The 17,676-nt window shown below is 36.3% G+C and overlaps 1 protein-coding gene across 13 annotated transcripts in view; it reads right to left on the bottom strand.

Annotated features, from left to right (window-relative positions):
* Window positions 1–17,676, bottom strand: part of BIRC6 (baculoviral IAP repeat containing 6) — a 223,923-nt gene that overhangs the window by 62,129 nt on the left and 144,118 nt on the right. For all 13 annotated transcript variants that reach the window (XM_045054708.1, XM_019827703.3, XM_045054705.1 and 10 more), the window contains 6 exons: window positions 12,829–12,960; window positions 12,003–12,170; window positions 10,799–10,972; window positions 9,494–9,690; window positions 7,692–7,992; window positions 2,901–3,118 (listed from right to left, as the gene is read on the bottom strand). In XM_045054708.1, the coding sequence (XP_044910643.1) occupies window positions 2,901–3,118; window positions 7,692–7,992; window positions 9,494–9,690; window positions 10,799–10,972; window positions 12,003–12,170; window positions 12,829–12,960 (1,190 nt within the window). The remainder of the gene's footprint in view (window positions 1–2,900; window positions 3,119–7,691; window positions 7,993–9,493; window positions 9,691–10,798; window positions 10,973–12,002; window positions 12,171–12,828; window positions 12,961–17,676) is intronic.

The following is a 17,676-nucleotide window of genomic DNA, read 5'->3' on the forward strand; positions in this document are numbered from 1 at the left end:
AATAATACCAATGCTTTACATTTCTTTTAATGAGGATATTCTAAAGAAGAGTATTATATACAATGATACTTTCCAAAAACAGATCTGTAAAACAGTTTTATGGATCTATGACTGCAAATGTCATCTTTCATGTATTATAAGATAAACTTAAAATAAATCACAATTTCATCACCATATAAAAGTACCTGTAGAATTAATATTATTGATAAACATTTATTTTTTAAAATTTGTAATATAAATAATAACATACGCATGGAAAAAAAAAAAAGTCAAGTTTAATGAACTCCAAAAACTTATTTAACCAGGCAGGCCAAGAATTACATCACAGCACATAAGAAATTGCCCCTATTCTATCTCCTATTTGTGAAACCTTCAATTCCTCCACAAAGTTAATTATAATCCCAATTTTTATACTCCTTACCTTTCTTTATAATTTTACCACCTAAGCATGAAACTGTAGTCACTCTAGTTTCATTTTGTCTAATTTATGAACATTCTATAAATGGAATGATGCTGTATAAATTCCACTTTGTGTGGCACTTTAGTTGCGCTTGTGAAATTCATCACTGCTGTTATGTGTAGTTGGCTGTAGCTGTTTACTTTCATCACCTAATAGTATCCCATTATATAGTAGACTATAATTTGCTTATCTTTTACTGTCTCCACATTATTGTATCCATTCCAGTCATCTGTACTTTTCTGATAAAGAAACAGATCACCTTTCTCCATTTATTGGATATTTAGATACCCCCTCTTATGAAGTACTCATTCTAGTCTTTCCTCTATTTTCCCATGAGGTTTTCTGCCTTTTCCTTTTGTAATTCTTGAAGCTCTCCAAACATTCTGAATACAAGTTCTTTATCAGATACACCCAAATATAGCCTCCCATTCTATGACTTCTGTTTTCACTATCTTAATAGTGTTTCTGATGAAAAATAGTTCTTAATTTTAACATAATTGCTTTTTTCCAATGTTTTTCCCCTTATGGGTTAGTGCTTTTTAAAAATTGCTTTTAAGAAATCTTTAAAAAAAAATTTTTTTTTAATTTATTTATTTTTGAGAGACAGAGAGGGGCAGAGTATGAGCAAGGGAGGGGCAGAGAGAGAGAGAGAGACACAGAATTCGAAGCAGGCTGCAAGCTGCGAGATGTCAACACAGAGCCCGACGCCGGGCCTGAACTCACAAACCGCGAGATCACGACCTGAGCCAAAGTCGGATGCTCAACCGACTGAGCCACCCAGGCGCCCCAGAAATCTTTGTGTACTCTAAGATCATAAAGGTATGAGCATATTTTTCCCATAAAAGGGTACTATTATATTTTGTATGTGTTACATACATTTATATCTATCATCCAGTCATAATTAATTTTTGCATATAGAGTTCATTAGGGTTTAAAGTTTCATTTTTGTTCCACAAGAATATTCAACTGACCCCACCATCATTTATTGATAAGATCGTATGTACCCCATCATGTTGTGCAGTTACTATTTTCATTTCAGGTAATCCTACATACAGGGATTTAAGTCTATTGTTTGCTGGGCTTCTATCTATCCTTGTACTAATACCACAGACTAATAACAAATTTTGATACATGATAGCATAAGCCTAATAAATATGTTCTTCTTTGAAACTGCCTTGGATATTTTTGAGCCTCTGCCTTTCCCCCAAAAATGTTAGAATTGGCTTGTCAGATTCCTCCAAATTAAATCTGGAATGCCATCAAACACAAAGATCAATTTGATAAGAAATAATACTGGGGCACAGTCAGTTATGCATCCAACTCTGGATCTCACTCAGGTCATGATCTCACAGTTCATGAGTTCTAGCCCCACATCGGGCTCTGCACTGGTGGCATAGAGCCTGCTTGGGATTCTGTCTCTCCTCTCTGTCCCTCCCCTGCTTGCACTCTCTCTCAAAAAAAAAAAAAAAAAAAAAAAAAAAGTATCATTGAACTGTTATATTTTTTGTGCCCATGGAAATAAACAGGGGCACAGACCTCGTTTTATTAAAGTCTAGTGTTTCTTTTAAAAAGCTCAAGTATGAGTGTAAATGTCTTGCACATATTTTTTCAGATTCATTAACAGATACTTTCTCTTTTTGCTGCTATTCTAAAAAATAGATTGAAAAAGCGTATCATATGCTTCTTGCTGGTATACAAAAGTAACTTATTTTTATTTTTATTTTTTTTTAATTTTTTTTTTCGACGTTTATTTATTTTTGGGACAGAGAGAGACAGAGCATGAACGGGGGAGGGGCAGAGAGAGAGAGGGAGACACAGAATCGGAAACAGGCTCCAGGCTCCGAGCCATCAGCCCAGAGCCTGACGCGGGGCTCGAACTCACGGAGCGCGAGATCGTGACCTGGCTGAAGTCGGACGCTTAACCGACTGCGCCACCCAGGCGCCCCAAAAGTAACTTATTTTTAAATACTGAACCTGGATACTGTATCCTAATTAAATTTACTTATAGCATTAATTATTTTAGGATTTTCTAAAAACATAATCAAATCATCTTGAAATAATCAGGTGGTTTTTCTTCTTTCTTTCTTTTTCCCTTGTTTTACTCTTTAGCTAGAGGCACCAATTCAATTGTATGATTCTAAAGTTTGAGAAAGAAAAGGAAAAGAGATCATAGTATAAATTCAGCATATGCTGGTAAATGGGAAAGCTTCCTTAAGCTTTAAAATCTTTGTTTTTTAAGCAGATAGGTTAACCTATGGTTCCTCAAAGCACCCAATAAAGAAGAAAACACTTAGTTCACAGTTTCTCTTTCAAATATTGTTTAGGAACCAAAAAAGATGTACATGAGTCTCTGAAATATTATTTCAGAAGAAACCCTATCCTGTACTCCATGAATTTAACTTAACTTTCTCACAATCGAGGAAAGTAAAACTCAACCTACCTCTGCTTGATTGAGACTAGAGTTTGGAACTCGCGGGGCATGGTGGCTCAGGGCAGAGAGGCAGACAAGGATGAGGTGTAGTGCTCCAATTTCCAATGCCATCCGCCTCAGAAGCACACCATCATCAGTGGTCAATGGTGTGGTGCTAAACAAGCTACGAAGGACATGGAAAGGAAGAGTTGGAAGCACATTGGCTGATGGAGATTGCAGAATATGACCTATATTAAAAAAAGAGAACTCGAAATTAAAAATATTTAAGAACACAATAAGGAACAATATTCAGGGTCACAAATAGTGACAATGTAACAGAAAATTATGTCATTAAATTTATTAAAAAGCAATCCAAAGACCACAGAGTATCTTAAAATTTAGTAAGTGTCTAGAAAAACTCTTTAAGACATCATGAATGTAAACAAATAAAAGCTAAAATATATTCATAGAATAATTAATCATTATTGACTATGTCAAGACTATTGTAAGTCAGAACTAAAACCTAACAACTAAAATAGAAGCATTAGAAGTTCCTTACAACAGTATAAAAGTAACCTGATTGCCCTGGGAGTAGTTTTAACCATGAATAGATAATGAAAGAGCAAAACTATTTTATTTGGTGTGTACATAATAAGGTTTTCTACTATGTCTAGCTAGAATGTTAAATGCAAAAAAAAAAAAAAAAAAAAAAAGAAACCAAAAGAAAACAAAAACCACATATGAATGGTGGAAGAGAACCACTTCAGAAATGGGTATCAAAATTATACTTTTTATTTTTATTTTAATTTTTTTTAATTAAAAAAAAATTTTTTTTTCAACGTTTATTTATTTTTGGGACAGAGAGAGACAGAGCATGAACGGGGGAGGGGCAGAGAAGAGAGGGAGACACAGAATCGGAAACAGGCTCCAGGCTCTGAGCCATCAGCCCAGAGCCTGACGCGGGGCTCGAACTCACGGACCGCGAGATCGTGACCTGGCTGAAGTCGGACGCTTAACCGACTGCGCCACCCAGGTGCCCCAAAATTATACTTTTTAAAAAGTATGTATGTATGTTCACGAAAAACAAGTCTGAAATGGCGTAAAGGTAATTTTCTGTTTAGGGTTACACCTACCATGTTGTAATAGACTACCCAAATACAATGGTTCTTACCTCTCTATCTACTTAAATTAAAAAATCAGATCAAATAGGGGCACCTGGGTGACTCAGTCACTTAAGCATCTGACTTCAGCTCAGTTCAGGATCTCACGGTGTTGTGAGTTTGAGCCCCCCATCAGGCTTGCTCCTGTCAGCATAGAGCCCACTTCAGATCCTCTGTGCCCCTCTCTACCCCTCCCCCACTCGTCCATAGGTGCGCATGTATGCGTGCCCTCTCTCTCAAAGAAATAAACATTAAAAAAAAATCAGTTCAAATAATTAAAAATTCCTGATCTACTGAAATAGGTATATACAATTTATATATGAAACTAAACAGGTAGGACTACACAGTATGTAGAAGTTGTAATTTAATATGTTATTACAAAAATATTTAAAACAATATCACCATTTTCAAAGATTTATTTATTCATTCGTTCATTTATTTATTTAGACAGAATGGGGGGAGACGGAGAGAGAAGATCCCAAGCAGGATCTGCACTGTCAGCACAGAGCCTGACACAGAGCTCGAACCCATAGGCTGTGAGATCATGACCTGAGCCAAAATCAAGAGTCAGACACTTCACTAACTGAGCCACCCAGATGCCCCAATAATATCACCATTTTTGTTTTTTGTTTTTTTTAAATTTTTTTTTTCAACGTTTATTTTTGGGACAGAGAGAGACAGAGCATGAACGGGGGAGGGGCAGAGAGAGAGGGAGACACAGAATCGGAAACAGGCTCCAGGCTCTGAGCCATCAGCCCAGAGCCTGACGCGAGGCTCGAACTCACGGACCGCGAGATCGTGACCTGGCTGAAGTCGGACGCTTAACCGACTACGCCACCCAGGCACCCCTAATATCACCATTTTTGAAGAATTCCATCAAATATGAAAATACATAGAGAAGTAGGTGCTTTATTTGGTAAAGTATGTACTTTTAATATTCAATAGTTTGAAATTCATACGTTTTTATTAAATATACTTTGTGGTGAGGATTTAATATTCTAAGTGGTATGTAACAGAATTCACCTCCAATCAAAACCATATGATTTTATTTTATTTAATTTTTTCAATATATGAAATTGTCAAATTGGTTTCTATACAACACCCAGTGCTCATCCCAAAAGGTGCCCTCCTCAATACCCATCACCCACCCTCCCCTCCCTCCCACCCCCCATCAACCCTCAATTTGTTCTCAGTTTTTAAGAGTCTCTTATGCTTTGGCTCTCTCCCACTCTAACCTCTTTTTTTTTTTTTTTCCTTCCCCTCCCCCATGGTCTTCTGTTAAGTTTCTCAGGATCCACATAGGAGTGAAAACATGGAATCTGTCCTTCTCTGTATGACTTATTTCACTTAGCATCACACTCTCCAGTTCCATCTACGTTGCTACAAAAGGCCATATTTCATTCTTTCTCATTGCCACATAGTATTCCATTGTGTATATAAATGACAATTTCTTTTTTTTTTTTTTTTAATTTTTTTTTTTTTTAAACGTTTATTTATTTTTGGGACAGAGAGAGACAGAGCATGAACGGGGGAGGGGCAGAGAGAGAGGGAGACACAGAATCGGAAACAGGCTCCAGGCTCCGAGCCATCAGCCCAGAGCCTGATGCGGGGCTCGAACCCACGGACCGCGAGATCGTGACCTGGCTGAAGTCGGACGCTTAACCGACTGCGCCACCCAGGCGCCCCTAAATGACAATTTCTTTATCCATTCATCAGTTGATGGACATTTAGGCTCCTTCCATAATTTGGCTATTGTTGAGAGTGCTGCTATAAACATTGGGGTACAAGTGCCCCTATACATCACTACTCCTGTATCCCTTGGGTAAATTTCTAGCAGTGCTATTGCTGGGTCATAGGGTAGGTCTATTTTTAATTTTCTGAGGAACCTCCACACTGTTTTCCAGAGTGGCTGCACCAGTTTGCATTCCCACCAACAGTGCAAGAGGGTTCCCGTTTCTCCACATGCTCTCCAGCATCTATAGTCTCCTGATTTGCTCATTTTGGCCACTCTGCAAAACCATATAATTTTAAAATAAAGAACAATTAGGGGCGCCTGGGTGGCTCAGTCGGTTAAGCAGCTGACTTCGCCTCAGATCATGATCTCACAGTTCACGAGTTCCAGCCCTGCTCCGGCTCTGTGCTGACAGCTCAGAGCCTGGAACCTGCTTCAGATTCCTCTCTTCCTCTCTCTCTGCCCGTCCCCTACTTGCACTCTGTCTCTCTCTCAAAAACAATACATCAAAAAAAAGTTTTTAAATAAAGAACAATTATTAATTTCCAAATGGAATGGTCATTAACTGAAGAATCACAGGTAAACCAATAGAAAATCTACTTGCTAGGCTATCCTACATTATGACTTTTCTTTAATGTTTCCTTATGTTAAATAAAACTGTCGGCCCAATGGAAACAATCACCATAGCTTTCTATTATTATTTTGTAATATTATATTACAAGATAATTGTCATGTAATGTTATTTTCCACATTCTTTTCACTTTAGTCTAAATATTGCTTCCAGATTCACTTTCTTAAAAAAGATCATCATAACTTGGTTCATATATTTTAATAAATCTTCATTACTATTTAGAATAAAATCTGAAGTTTAAAAAAAATTTTTTTTAATGTTTATTTGAGACAGAGAGAGAGAGAGAGAGAGAGTGAGACTGTGAGTGGGCAAGGGGCAGACAGAGAGGGAGATACAAAATCCAAAGCAGGCTCCCAGCTCTGAGCTGTCAGAACAGAGCCTGATGCAGGGCTTGAATCCATTAACTCCAAGATCATGATCTGAGCTGAAGTAGGACGCTTAACCAACTGAGCCACCCAGGCGCCCTAAAACCTGAAGTTCTTACTAAGACTTTCCATGATCTGTTATCAATAATAATAGCTTTTATTTTATTTTTTTTTAAATTTTTTATTTATTTTTGAGAGAGAGAGAGACAGAGCATGAGCGGGGGAGGGGCAGAGAGAGAGAGGGAGACACAGAATCCGAAACAGGCTCCAGGCTCCGAGCTGTCAGCACAGAGCCCAACGTGGGGCTCGAACTCATGAACTGTGAGATCATGACCTGAGCCGAAGTCGGATGCTCAGCCGACTGAGCCACCCAGGCGCCCCAATAATAATAGCTTTTAAAATGAGCACTCAGTGTTGTTTCTTATGTAAATTTTCATCAGCCAACTTATCCTCTCTCATATGATCTGGGCACACAAACACTGCTCAAATCATCTTTCTAGCTCATTTCAGCCTAAATACATGCTATCCTTCAACACGCTACTAAAAACTAACTTACCACTTTCTCACATAGCTGGGTAGTAAGGTAACAGTCTCATACCTGCGAGCCTTCACAAGACTGTGCTTGCAAGGCATTTGTAACTTAAGTCTACACTTACATATACTGCTCGTTGCTATTACTGGAAAACAGGAGAACATTAGCAACGTGAGGGCAGGGTCTAAATACCTGCTTCATCTTTAAATGCCTCCAATGATGCCCAGCAGTTTGTAAACAGTGAATACGTTTTGAATGAATAAAGAAATGAAAATAAAGACTCTTTAGGACTTACTATGTGTATCATTAGAATGAAACTACCAACAATAAATCTAGTAGCAGGCACTGATCTGAGTAACTTTTATGCACTCTAGAATTCATTAATTATTCTAAACACTTACTTCCTTCTCCATCATCTGTCACTCCCAATACCAGTCGAAGAAGGCACTGGGCATGTTTTCTCTCTTTCAGTAGCACTTCAGCATAGCCCGGAAGACGAAGAAATAATCCAAAAGCGGCCAAAGAATGGGCAGGTATGGGAGACATGGTCTGTACTGCTGACTTGATAGGTGGAGGTTCAGCTGCAATGGTTTCTGGTGCTTCATAAACTAATTCCCCTGATTGTTCAATGGTCACCCATTCGAACTGATCGCTATCTTTTGGCTTTTCCTGAGTGGTAGAAGTTACAACTGGAGCACTTACCTAAAGAAAAAAGAAATTTTTTGTCTGGCCATTTGTGTGTTTCAACATCAGGTTCAAATTAAAGACCTGACTTTAAATGATCTCTATAAAATACAGAAATAAAATATAGGAATAAAAAAATCAATAATGGGGCCTGTTTTTACAAAGTTTCCAAAAATCAGGAATGAAATGATGTCATGAGTATGGTGGGATCTGCCAAATATCTTTACTTTAAAGTTAGATACATACATACATACATTTATTTATAAATAAAGTTACTATTTTATCTTTTGTAATTAGTCAAGAGTATGTAGACAGAGTCTTTGAGGCTATATAAATATCTTGTTTCTTTCTCACCAAACTTCGAATAATCAGCATTTTTAAAATTCTTGCCTGAAATAATAATTACTACAGTGGTTGCTAAATGGTGGCTTTCTATCATTCCTTCTACATTTATTAGTCAGCCAGAACTGTGATAAAAACGTTCCCATCTTCTCCACCTATTTACTCATTCATTTGTTAATCTACCTCAGAATGGAACTAGGGTCTTTGCAGATGCAATCAAGTTAAGATGACATCATACTGGATCAGAGTGGACCCTAAATCAATGACAAGTGTCCTTATGAGGAGAGGCACACAGAGACACACAGATCGACACAAGAAAGATGGCCAAGTGAAAATGTAGGTAGAAATTGGAGTAATGCAGCCACAAGCCAACAAATCCCAAGGGCCAGCAAGCGGCAGAGCCTAAGAAGAGACAAGGATGGTTCTTCCCCAGAGCCTGCACAGGGACCATGGGTCTGGGGACAACTTAGTTTCAGACTTACAGCTTCTTACAACGTCAAAGAATAAATTTCGGTTGTTTTAGGCCATCCAGCTGATGGTACTTTGTTACAGCAGCTCCAGGAAACTAATGTATATACTTAGTACATGAAATTAGAGAATAATTCCCCTACTTCATTCGGTAAATATCCAGTGCTTTGTATTTACAACTTTCTATGTGCCACACTCCCCCTTATTAACAGAGAAGCGCTGAAAGCACATCAATAAGCTCATCAGTAACAGCAACATTAATTAACAGTAAAGAGGTTAAAGCAATTATGTTTTTAAAACTGCCTGAAATGGAAATGGTACCTAAAACAGGAAAAAAGTTAAGCAGTATTTGGGTAGCAGTATACACTACTGCCTTACTCTCCCATTTCCAGTAACATCTATAATTAATATCAAGCCTCAAGAAGCACAGAAATAAAAATATTACAGCATGATGACCATAAAATCAAGGAAAATGCTGCAGTGTAATGAGTCTGGCAAATGTACTTGGTCTTCAGCATTTCTTCGGTACCAACAAATTCTCACAAAGCTCTCTGTACAGACTGACCTGTGAAAGATTTATAGGATGCTCGAAGACTGTAAGGGAAAGGGTACTCCCCAAAAGTTAACACAAGTAAGTATTTTTAAAAAGCAAAAAAAGAACAAAGGGCTTTGCCATGGAATTATATATTCAGTTAGGAATTTATCTTACTTGTTGAATTACTTCTGGATATAGCATCGGTAGTCGTTCTGCAATAAGAGCCAGTCCACCCATTCCTGCAAAAACTTGCAATGGTGACTGGATGGGACAGGTTTCAAGTAAAGATTCATCCAATACTCCATCCATACATTCATCACTTGGAGTGAGAGCCTCATCTTCTGGACAGCTACCAAGTAAGTCTCCATGATCTAGAAAGTAAATTACAAATAACAGGTAAAAAAAGGTCTGTTTTTATAATAATTTTTCATGTACAAGGATATTATTGTCACCTCTCTACTCAACAAAACAGCATCAGTATGTTACTCAGAAAGAGCTTTAAGGCTGGATACTACAATAATCTTTAAATGACTTCTGACGCTGCCTCTTAATAGTCCTGCTACTCAAAGCAGGATCACTGGAAAGTGAACATTGGCATCATCTAGTAAAAGCTTTTGAAATATAGACTTTCAGGTCCCACCCTGGACCTACTGAGTAAGAATATGCATTTTAACAATGTTCTGTAGGTAACTTATAATCAATCATACTGAAGTTTGAGAAGTACTGTCCTTTAGGGAATATTATAAGACATATTCTATGTAAAAATAAGTCAGTTTGCAGAGATTCAAAGCAAATACTAATATATGTACATCATGTTCTGAAGTATCCCATTAAGAAAAACTGAATACTAACAGACTTCCCATAATGCAAACTAAAAGTTATACCATATTGGTTAACTCTGAATCACTCACAAAGGAAAACCAAAAGATTAGTATGTTTACAAATGATCAGATTGTATAAATACTAAAATCCCAACCACATAAAAACAAATAGTCTTGCTGAAAACTAAGCAAAGGCAATATTCTAAGATTTACTAAAGAATGCAAAATGCTAGAGGCACCTAGGTGACTCAGTAGGTCATGATCTCATGGTTCGTGGGTTCAAGCTCCGTGTTGTTAGGGCAGAGCCTGCTTGGGATTCTTTCTTTCCCTCTCTGCCCACTCCCCACCCCACTGGTGCTCACTCGCTCTCTCGCTCTCCAAATAAATAAACTCCAAAAAAATGCTTAAAAAAAAAAAAAGAATGCAAGAGGCAAATAATAAATCAAAGCATATGTGCTCATAAAGTGATGCTGTAAGAAAAATTAAGATTAATTTTCAGTGAAAACAATAGCAATTTATTATGTTTACAAATCAAGTCAGTCATAAAGAACAAGACCTCATTAACTGGACAGAATAAAAACAAAGGTAAATGAAGTCATGAGCTACAGAAATCCCTACTTCTCAGATCACAGACTGTAAGGGATCATCATATACATACCTTTTTCAGGATGTAACCTTTTAAAAGAATCTGTTTTTGACAGACTTGGGTCTGTGATAACTCTAGATCCCAATTTAACAGTCAGATCTATTGAGCGGTAACCTTGAGGAAGTTTTCGGTCATACAGGAGAGTTAAAAGTTGGGCAAGCGTCATTTCAGCTGGCAATGGCTGGCCTAAAAATGACATAACTAAGTTAAACCTGGAATCCAAGAGGGAAATATTTACTTGGTTTGATTAAGTCAATTAGTTACTTTTTTACTGAACTATATGTACAGCGTCTGATTCTGACAACAGTTTAAAAACAATTTGAAATTAGCACATGGAACGTTTACAGAAATCTATTTCTGACACATATGTCAGAAATTCTGACACAGAACAATAATGTCTGTAGAAAGTGTTAGTCACAAACCAAATCCCACCAAGATCTCATGATATACAGCAAGATACAAAGAAACAAACATTCCTAGCCATCAGGGGTTGGCAAAATCTTCTTCCTGAAGGACCAGATGATAAATATTTTAATGAAGACCATACAGTCTCTGCTGCAACCACTACCGCTACCACTGTGGCATGAAAACAGCTATGGGCAACGCACAAATAAATGGGCACAGCTGTTATTTCGATAAAACTTTTTTATATCCAGTCTACTGGCCATAGTTTGTTGATTTCTGCAATAAATCAGTAACATAAAGGTAAGAAGGAAAATATGGCTAAGAAGGAATAGTTGGCAATTGGATTTTAAGAATAAAGCACAAAAATGGAGACAAATTGGGTATCACCTTGACCAAGAGAAAGTACACTGGTCAAAGATTATGTTTTAGCTAGAGAGAAAATACTGCTTAACTCTCAGTGGTACATCAATGACTTCTACTACCATAACGACTTCTTCAAAATCTGCCTCACGCTCCTTCCTATATAACTTTTTATGACCTCTTTAAAACATTAGTTTTACTGATATTATAGCACACTGACAGCAAAATTTAAGACGATAGTAAAGTATAAATATGCAACATTATAATGTTAAAAAGAGCATGTAAAAGGTTACCTCTTCTTTTCTTCTCATTTTTCTTAGAGGGAGCTGTATGGACAAAGTCTCACTAACTCATGTACCTCATCAAGAGCACTTGATTATAAACAGGAGTCTGAGTGTGGTGATTACATGTCTTTATAATTTTTTGTATTTTTCAATATTGTGAACATTACCTGCCAAGAGTTTGTGGAACAGGTGAAACACTGGGACAGTAATTATTTTGTTGGCAGCCTCTGCTCCTGAAGAAGCACTTCCTATTTTATCAGGAATTGTCCTCCCTCTCCTGGATGGTGGACGTGGTGGTGTAGCTGACACAGCCCGTTTGGATTGGGATTTCAGCCCTAAAAGAATCAGGAAGATTCTATATCAGTCAACACACAATGAAATAAAAGAGTATTTCTACAATATTTTTAAATAGCATCACATTCCTAACTAATGCCAAAAGGGAGAAATGTTTCTTCTGATTTTATATCTGATCTTCCAATTCTATTTGTCCTTCATGACATACCATGAATTTTGGCTTCATGTTCGTAACTATTCTCCAAGAAAGTAAAAAATAACGCTAAATTCTATTGTTCTATTTCTCTGAGACAGAAATAAAATCCATCATCTCCTATTTGAGGAGTAAAGTAATACAGACTAACCCTTATCTTTTGAACTAAAATCACTTCATTTATAAGAAAATATCCTCCAAAATTACCAGTTGTCTTGGTCATTTTGTCTTCCTCAATTACCTGATAGTACAATTCTCTTGTGTACTGTCAAGCTTAAATGGAGTATCTATAGGATTCACACATGTTCAGTATCTGATGAAATACAGTAAGCTTTGGACATTAATAGATTTCAGGTGTAATGTTTTTACATCCAGTATTATGACATCATTTTAAGTCAGCTTTTTGCATTAACACCTTTTATTACATGAAGTTCCTAGAGTATATATTATTATATTTTATATAAAATCCAAACAAAAATCAAGATTATAAAAAACAGAAAGCATACCTGAAGCAACAACAACACTGTAATTGTCCTGAAATCCATTTTCTGCCTTAACTTTTTCTTTCTCTTCATGGTTTTTCTTTTCTTTGTCATCTTTCTGTTCACTAATTAGTTTAGCAGTGATACTTGGTGTATCTGTAAGAAAACATTACCTAAAATACACTGCTTTTCAAAATCATTAAGAAGGAAGCTAACCATTTTAGACAAGGATTAAACAAGATTTTATCATTAATATGAAGGCAGTGTAAATTGATTTAGGAAAAACTGATGAGGTAAAGCCTGATATTCAATCCTTGCTGATACCAATGAAAGGGAATCACCACTGTTCATAAGCCAGGACACTTAAATTATTATCTCCAGAAAATATTACATTACAATAGTATTACCTCTTGAGGCAATGAAAAACCATTACCATTAAATTTCTTTTATTGTAGGCACAGTTCAGTGTATTTGCAACAAACATGTAATTTGGTCCTCATAACATGCATATTAAGAAAGAATATTATTTTCAAAATAAGGAAACAGCCTGTAGCAAGGCTATGATACAACTTGTAAATGACAAATACACAGTTCGAGCTGAGGGCTCATCCTAAAGCATTATGGTAGATTTCTTATTCTACAAATGGGAATAGAAAGGAACAAGTTTCAATAATGAAGATTTGTTTTGCTATTTTTAGTTAGGAAGCTTAGCTACTTTAAGAACGAATATTAAGCACTTTATTAAACTCTCAATATTTTCTTTCATTACTCTGGAATATGGCATGCTATTAAACATCAAGAAATGAAGAACTAAAATGATCTGATTTGGCCATTAAGAAATCCAGAAACCTGGATGAACTTAGGAGTGACTTTCACCAGCGTGGATATGTTATACAGATTCTCTTTGCACTTTTCTAACTCACACAATTGTGATCTAATGCTTTTTTAATGTTAAAAAGGTGAAACAATTAAAATGATAAAATAGTACGTTTTCATTATCTCCTACGTTGTGCTTTCTTTGAACATCTGAAAAATACCCCTGTGATGTCAATTTCTGAAGTTCCTTCCTAACCACAGTCTGCCTTTAGAGTTTCCGTTTCTTGTGTGAAATTTGAAAATTCTGTAAATACCATAAAATACATAATGCAAAAATACATTTACTATATTACAAAGGCAAAAACAGTTAGAAAGCCTAAATAAAATACTTTAAAAAATCACAAAATTAATTCAACGCATAATCAGGAAAACCAGTAAAGATCATTAGGTGATAAGAACTTACATAGTGCCATACCAATAAATGTCAAATACTAAAAGGTATCAGTAAAAAACATTCTTCTCAATAGTCTGTTTAAAATTGTTCTAGGGGCAGGGCACCTGGGTGGCTCAGTTGGTTGAGCATCTGACTTCGGCTCAGGTCATGATCTCACAGTCCGTGAGTTCGAGCCCCGGGTCGGGCTCTGTGCTGACAGCTCGGAGCCTGAGGCCTGCTTCAGATTTTGTGTCTCCCTCTCTCTCTGCCCCTCCCCTGCTCATGCTTTGTCTCTCTCTGTCTCAAAAGTAAACAAAACATTTAAAAAAATATATTAAAATTGTTCTAGGGGCACTCGGGTGGCTCAGTTGGTTAATGGTCCAACTCTTGATTTCAGCTCAGGTCACAATCTCATGGTTTGAGAGATAGAGCCCCATGTCAGGCTCTGTACTGAGAGCATGGAGCTTGCTTGGGATTCTCTCTCTGCCTCTCGCCCACTTGTGCACATGCGCCCTCTGTCTCAATAAATAAATAAACATGAAAAAAAATTTTTCATGTTTATGAACTGACTGGGTGGTTCAGTCAGTTAAGCGTCTGACTTCCGCTCAGGTCATAATCTCGTGGCTTGTGAGTTCAAGCCCCATGTTGGGTTCTGTGCTGACAGGTCAGAGCCTGGAACCTACTTTATATTCTGTGTCTCCCTCTCTTTGCCCCACCCTTGCTCACACTCTGTCTCTGTTAGTCTCTCTCTCTCTCAAAAATAAACATTTAAAAACAATTTTTTTAACTAAAAAAAAAAAATTGTTCTAGTTCGGATTACCACTTCTAATCAAGATGAAATAACAAAACCAGATTTACTCTACTACCTGAAATAACTAAAAACTAGGAAAATACATTAAACAGTTTTCACACAATGGCCATCAGGAAGGCCACAGAGTGATGCCTAAGTGAGTGGAAACTAAAGAGGTGAGCTCTAGGACTGCTCCAGCTCGTTGCTAGAGTTTCCCAGGCCATAGATCGGCACAACTCAGAAGTCATCCAAGGTAAGGATACGGACTGGGAGTCCAGGAAGACAAAGATGGCTGGCTGCAGTTTTTAAGCCACATTGCTAGGGAGGAGAGATCTGCAGAGAGAAAGAGCTCCAGAGATCTACAGTCTCCTCTGGGTCTTTAGCGCATACAGACGAGCATTATATATGAGGAAACCACTAAAAGCCAAGTTAAGTACTTCTCAAAAGGGGACCAACCCCAGAGTCTAAAATAAGGGCTGTAATATTTAGTGTTCTCAATGCCTAGTGAATTCCTAGTATTTCTCAGATGGGTATTACCTCAGTAGTGAGGCCCAAGTAGCCTTAGACTTTCATTTTCAAATGTGGTACCCTACTTCTATTTCAATATAGTACCTTTTCAAAATTAAATTCATTAAAAACTTAGTTCCTTAGTCTCACCAAACACATTTCATGTGCTCAACAGCTACTGTACTAGACAGTACAAGTTTATTAAAAATGTCCATCATCACAAATAAGTTCTGCCTTAGTTTAAAAGGTGTTCTGTTCCTAATTAATAACATTTAAAAGCTAGATCTAAAAGAAGCAATCCATTTCCAAGTAATATAACTTTGTCCCAGAACAAAATAAAAAATATTTATTAAACTACAAAAATATCCAGCACCCAAAAAGTAAAAAAGTAGAAGTCCAATAAAATTTTCCAGGCAAATAAAGAAGCAATAGTATACAATCCATAATGAGGAACAAATAATCAACATAAACACGTTTAAAGGAAAGCTTATACACTTTAAAAAAGGACAAGGAGATATTAAAAAAGAACAAATTAGTAGGCACTACAGAGGAACAGAATTGAAGACAGAGCAATATAAATTATCCAAAAATTTTAAACAGAGGGGGGAAAAAGAGGCAGGGGGTCAGGGTGGGGGGAATAAGCAGAGCTTCAGTGAGCTATGGAAGAACTTCAAGAGGCCTAATAAATGTGTAACCTGAATTACTCTACGTGAAGAGAGAAGCAGAGACAGAAAATATGAGAAAATATTTGTAAAAAAATTTCCAAATATGATGGAGTCTATACACCCAGATTCAAGAAAGTCAACAAACCCACATCATAAGCAGCAAGAAACCACAAGGCATATAACAATCAAATTGCTTAAAAGCAATGACAGAAATTTGTAAAAGCAAAGATACTGACACATAACTATATTATTTGAAAGCAATGTAGTCAAAAGCTATGGGAAGTGGGTAAAATTGTTAATTTTGGATTACTTGTTTTTATACATATTGATAAAATATATATGCACATGTAAATATATCATACCAAGTATGGCTAAAGATCATAAATACACTTTAAAGGACCAAAGCATTGCTACTAAATACAGGTTAAATTAGCACTTGCAAATTTTCCATGTTTGCTCAGGATGACTCTTTGTCTGACTTTTTACTAGGAGTAGTATTCTTAGAAAGTAATCAATTTATTTTTTAAATTTGTAGGTAATAAAGGTCATTACTCTTAATGACCTAATAAGACATTTTAGAAAACAGTATTCCTTTATAGTGAAGAAAAAGAAAAATATTAAATTTCCAGTTATTTTGTAATATAATGTCTATACTTTCCCATGATCAATAGGAAATAGCAATAACTGAACTTCAGTACTCTTGCCCACTTCTCCTTCCTTCATTTAATTAATTATTCATTTTTTTCTTCGTCACGCACAAGGAACAATTTCAAGGCTATGATACAAAAAAAGTCTATAAAATCAAATTTTCAAAAAAGTTTAGCTGTAACAAGATATGGCAGACATTTTCAAATAAGAACAAATGTTATTTATACAATTATAATAGTATTTGAACATTTTATTGTTTAACTTATAAAAAGGAAAGAATTATATAGTATTATGTACATACTTGTGTGGCTGCAGTGACTAAAACCAAGAAAGAATCTTTTCTACCTTATTTTCTCATAGCGATCACATCCATTCACATGGTTTAACTTACCATCTATGGATGGTAACAACTCCCAAATCTCTTCAACCCAGTTTTTTTCTAAGCTTAGAAATTACAAAATAAGCTTTGTATTTCCCACTGATACATGGACATCAGCTTTTTTCTGAGATACTCCTAAGTTCCCAGCTATAGTACTTAGGTACTCCCTTTTAATGCATACAGATAGAAACATACTTACATTTATATTAGAATGCAAACATTCTTAAATTTCATTTATTTTTTAAACACCATAAGTAAGACCCTAATATTGAGGGGCAGGGTACAGGTCTTGCTTACTCTTACAGTCTGAGGACTTACACATAGAAGGTGCTCAATCAATTCACTCACTGATTTCATTCTCAAGATTTCTGAGAGGCAATCAAACTACCTACAGGCAATCAAACTATCCACAGTTGATCTGCATTCTGCCATCAAAACTGCTTATATTTTAATATAATACAAACCTGTGTTTTAATAACCTGTATACTGTTTAAAGTCATCATCTTAGAATACAGGCAGGAAGCCTAGGGGATAATTTCTCTCTGCTTTCTTCACTATTATAAATAAAAAGGTCACCAATCAAGTCTACCTACTTCATTTTCATCTCCTGACCATTCATTTCTTCCTGAGATCT

This window comes from Felis catus, chromosome A3 (genome assembly GCF_018350175.1).
Source record: "Felis catus isolate Fca126 chromosome A3, F.catus_Fca126_mat1.0, whole genome shotgun sequence".
Classification (NCBI taxonomy): Eukaryota; Metazoa; Chordata; class Mammalia; order Carnivora; family Felidae; genus Felis; species Felis catus.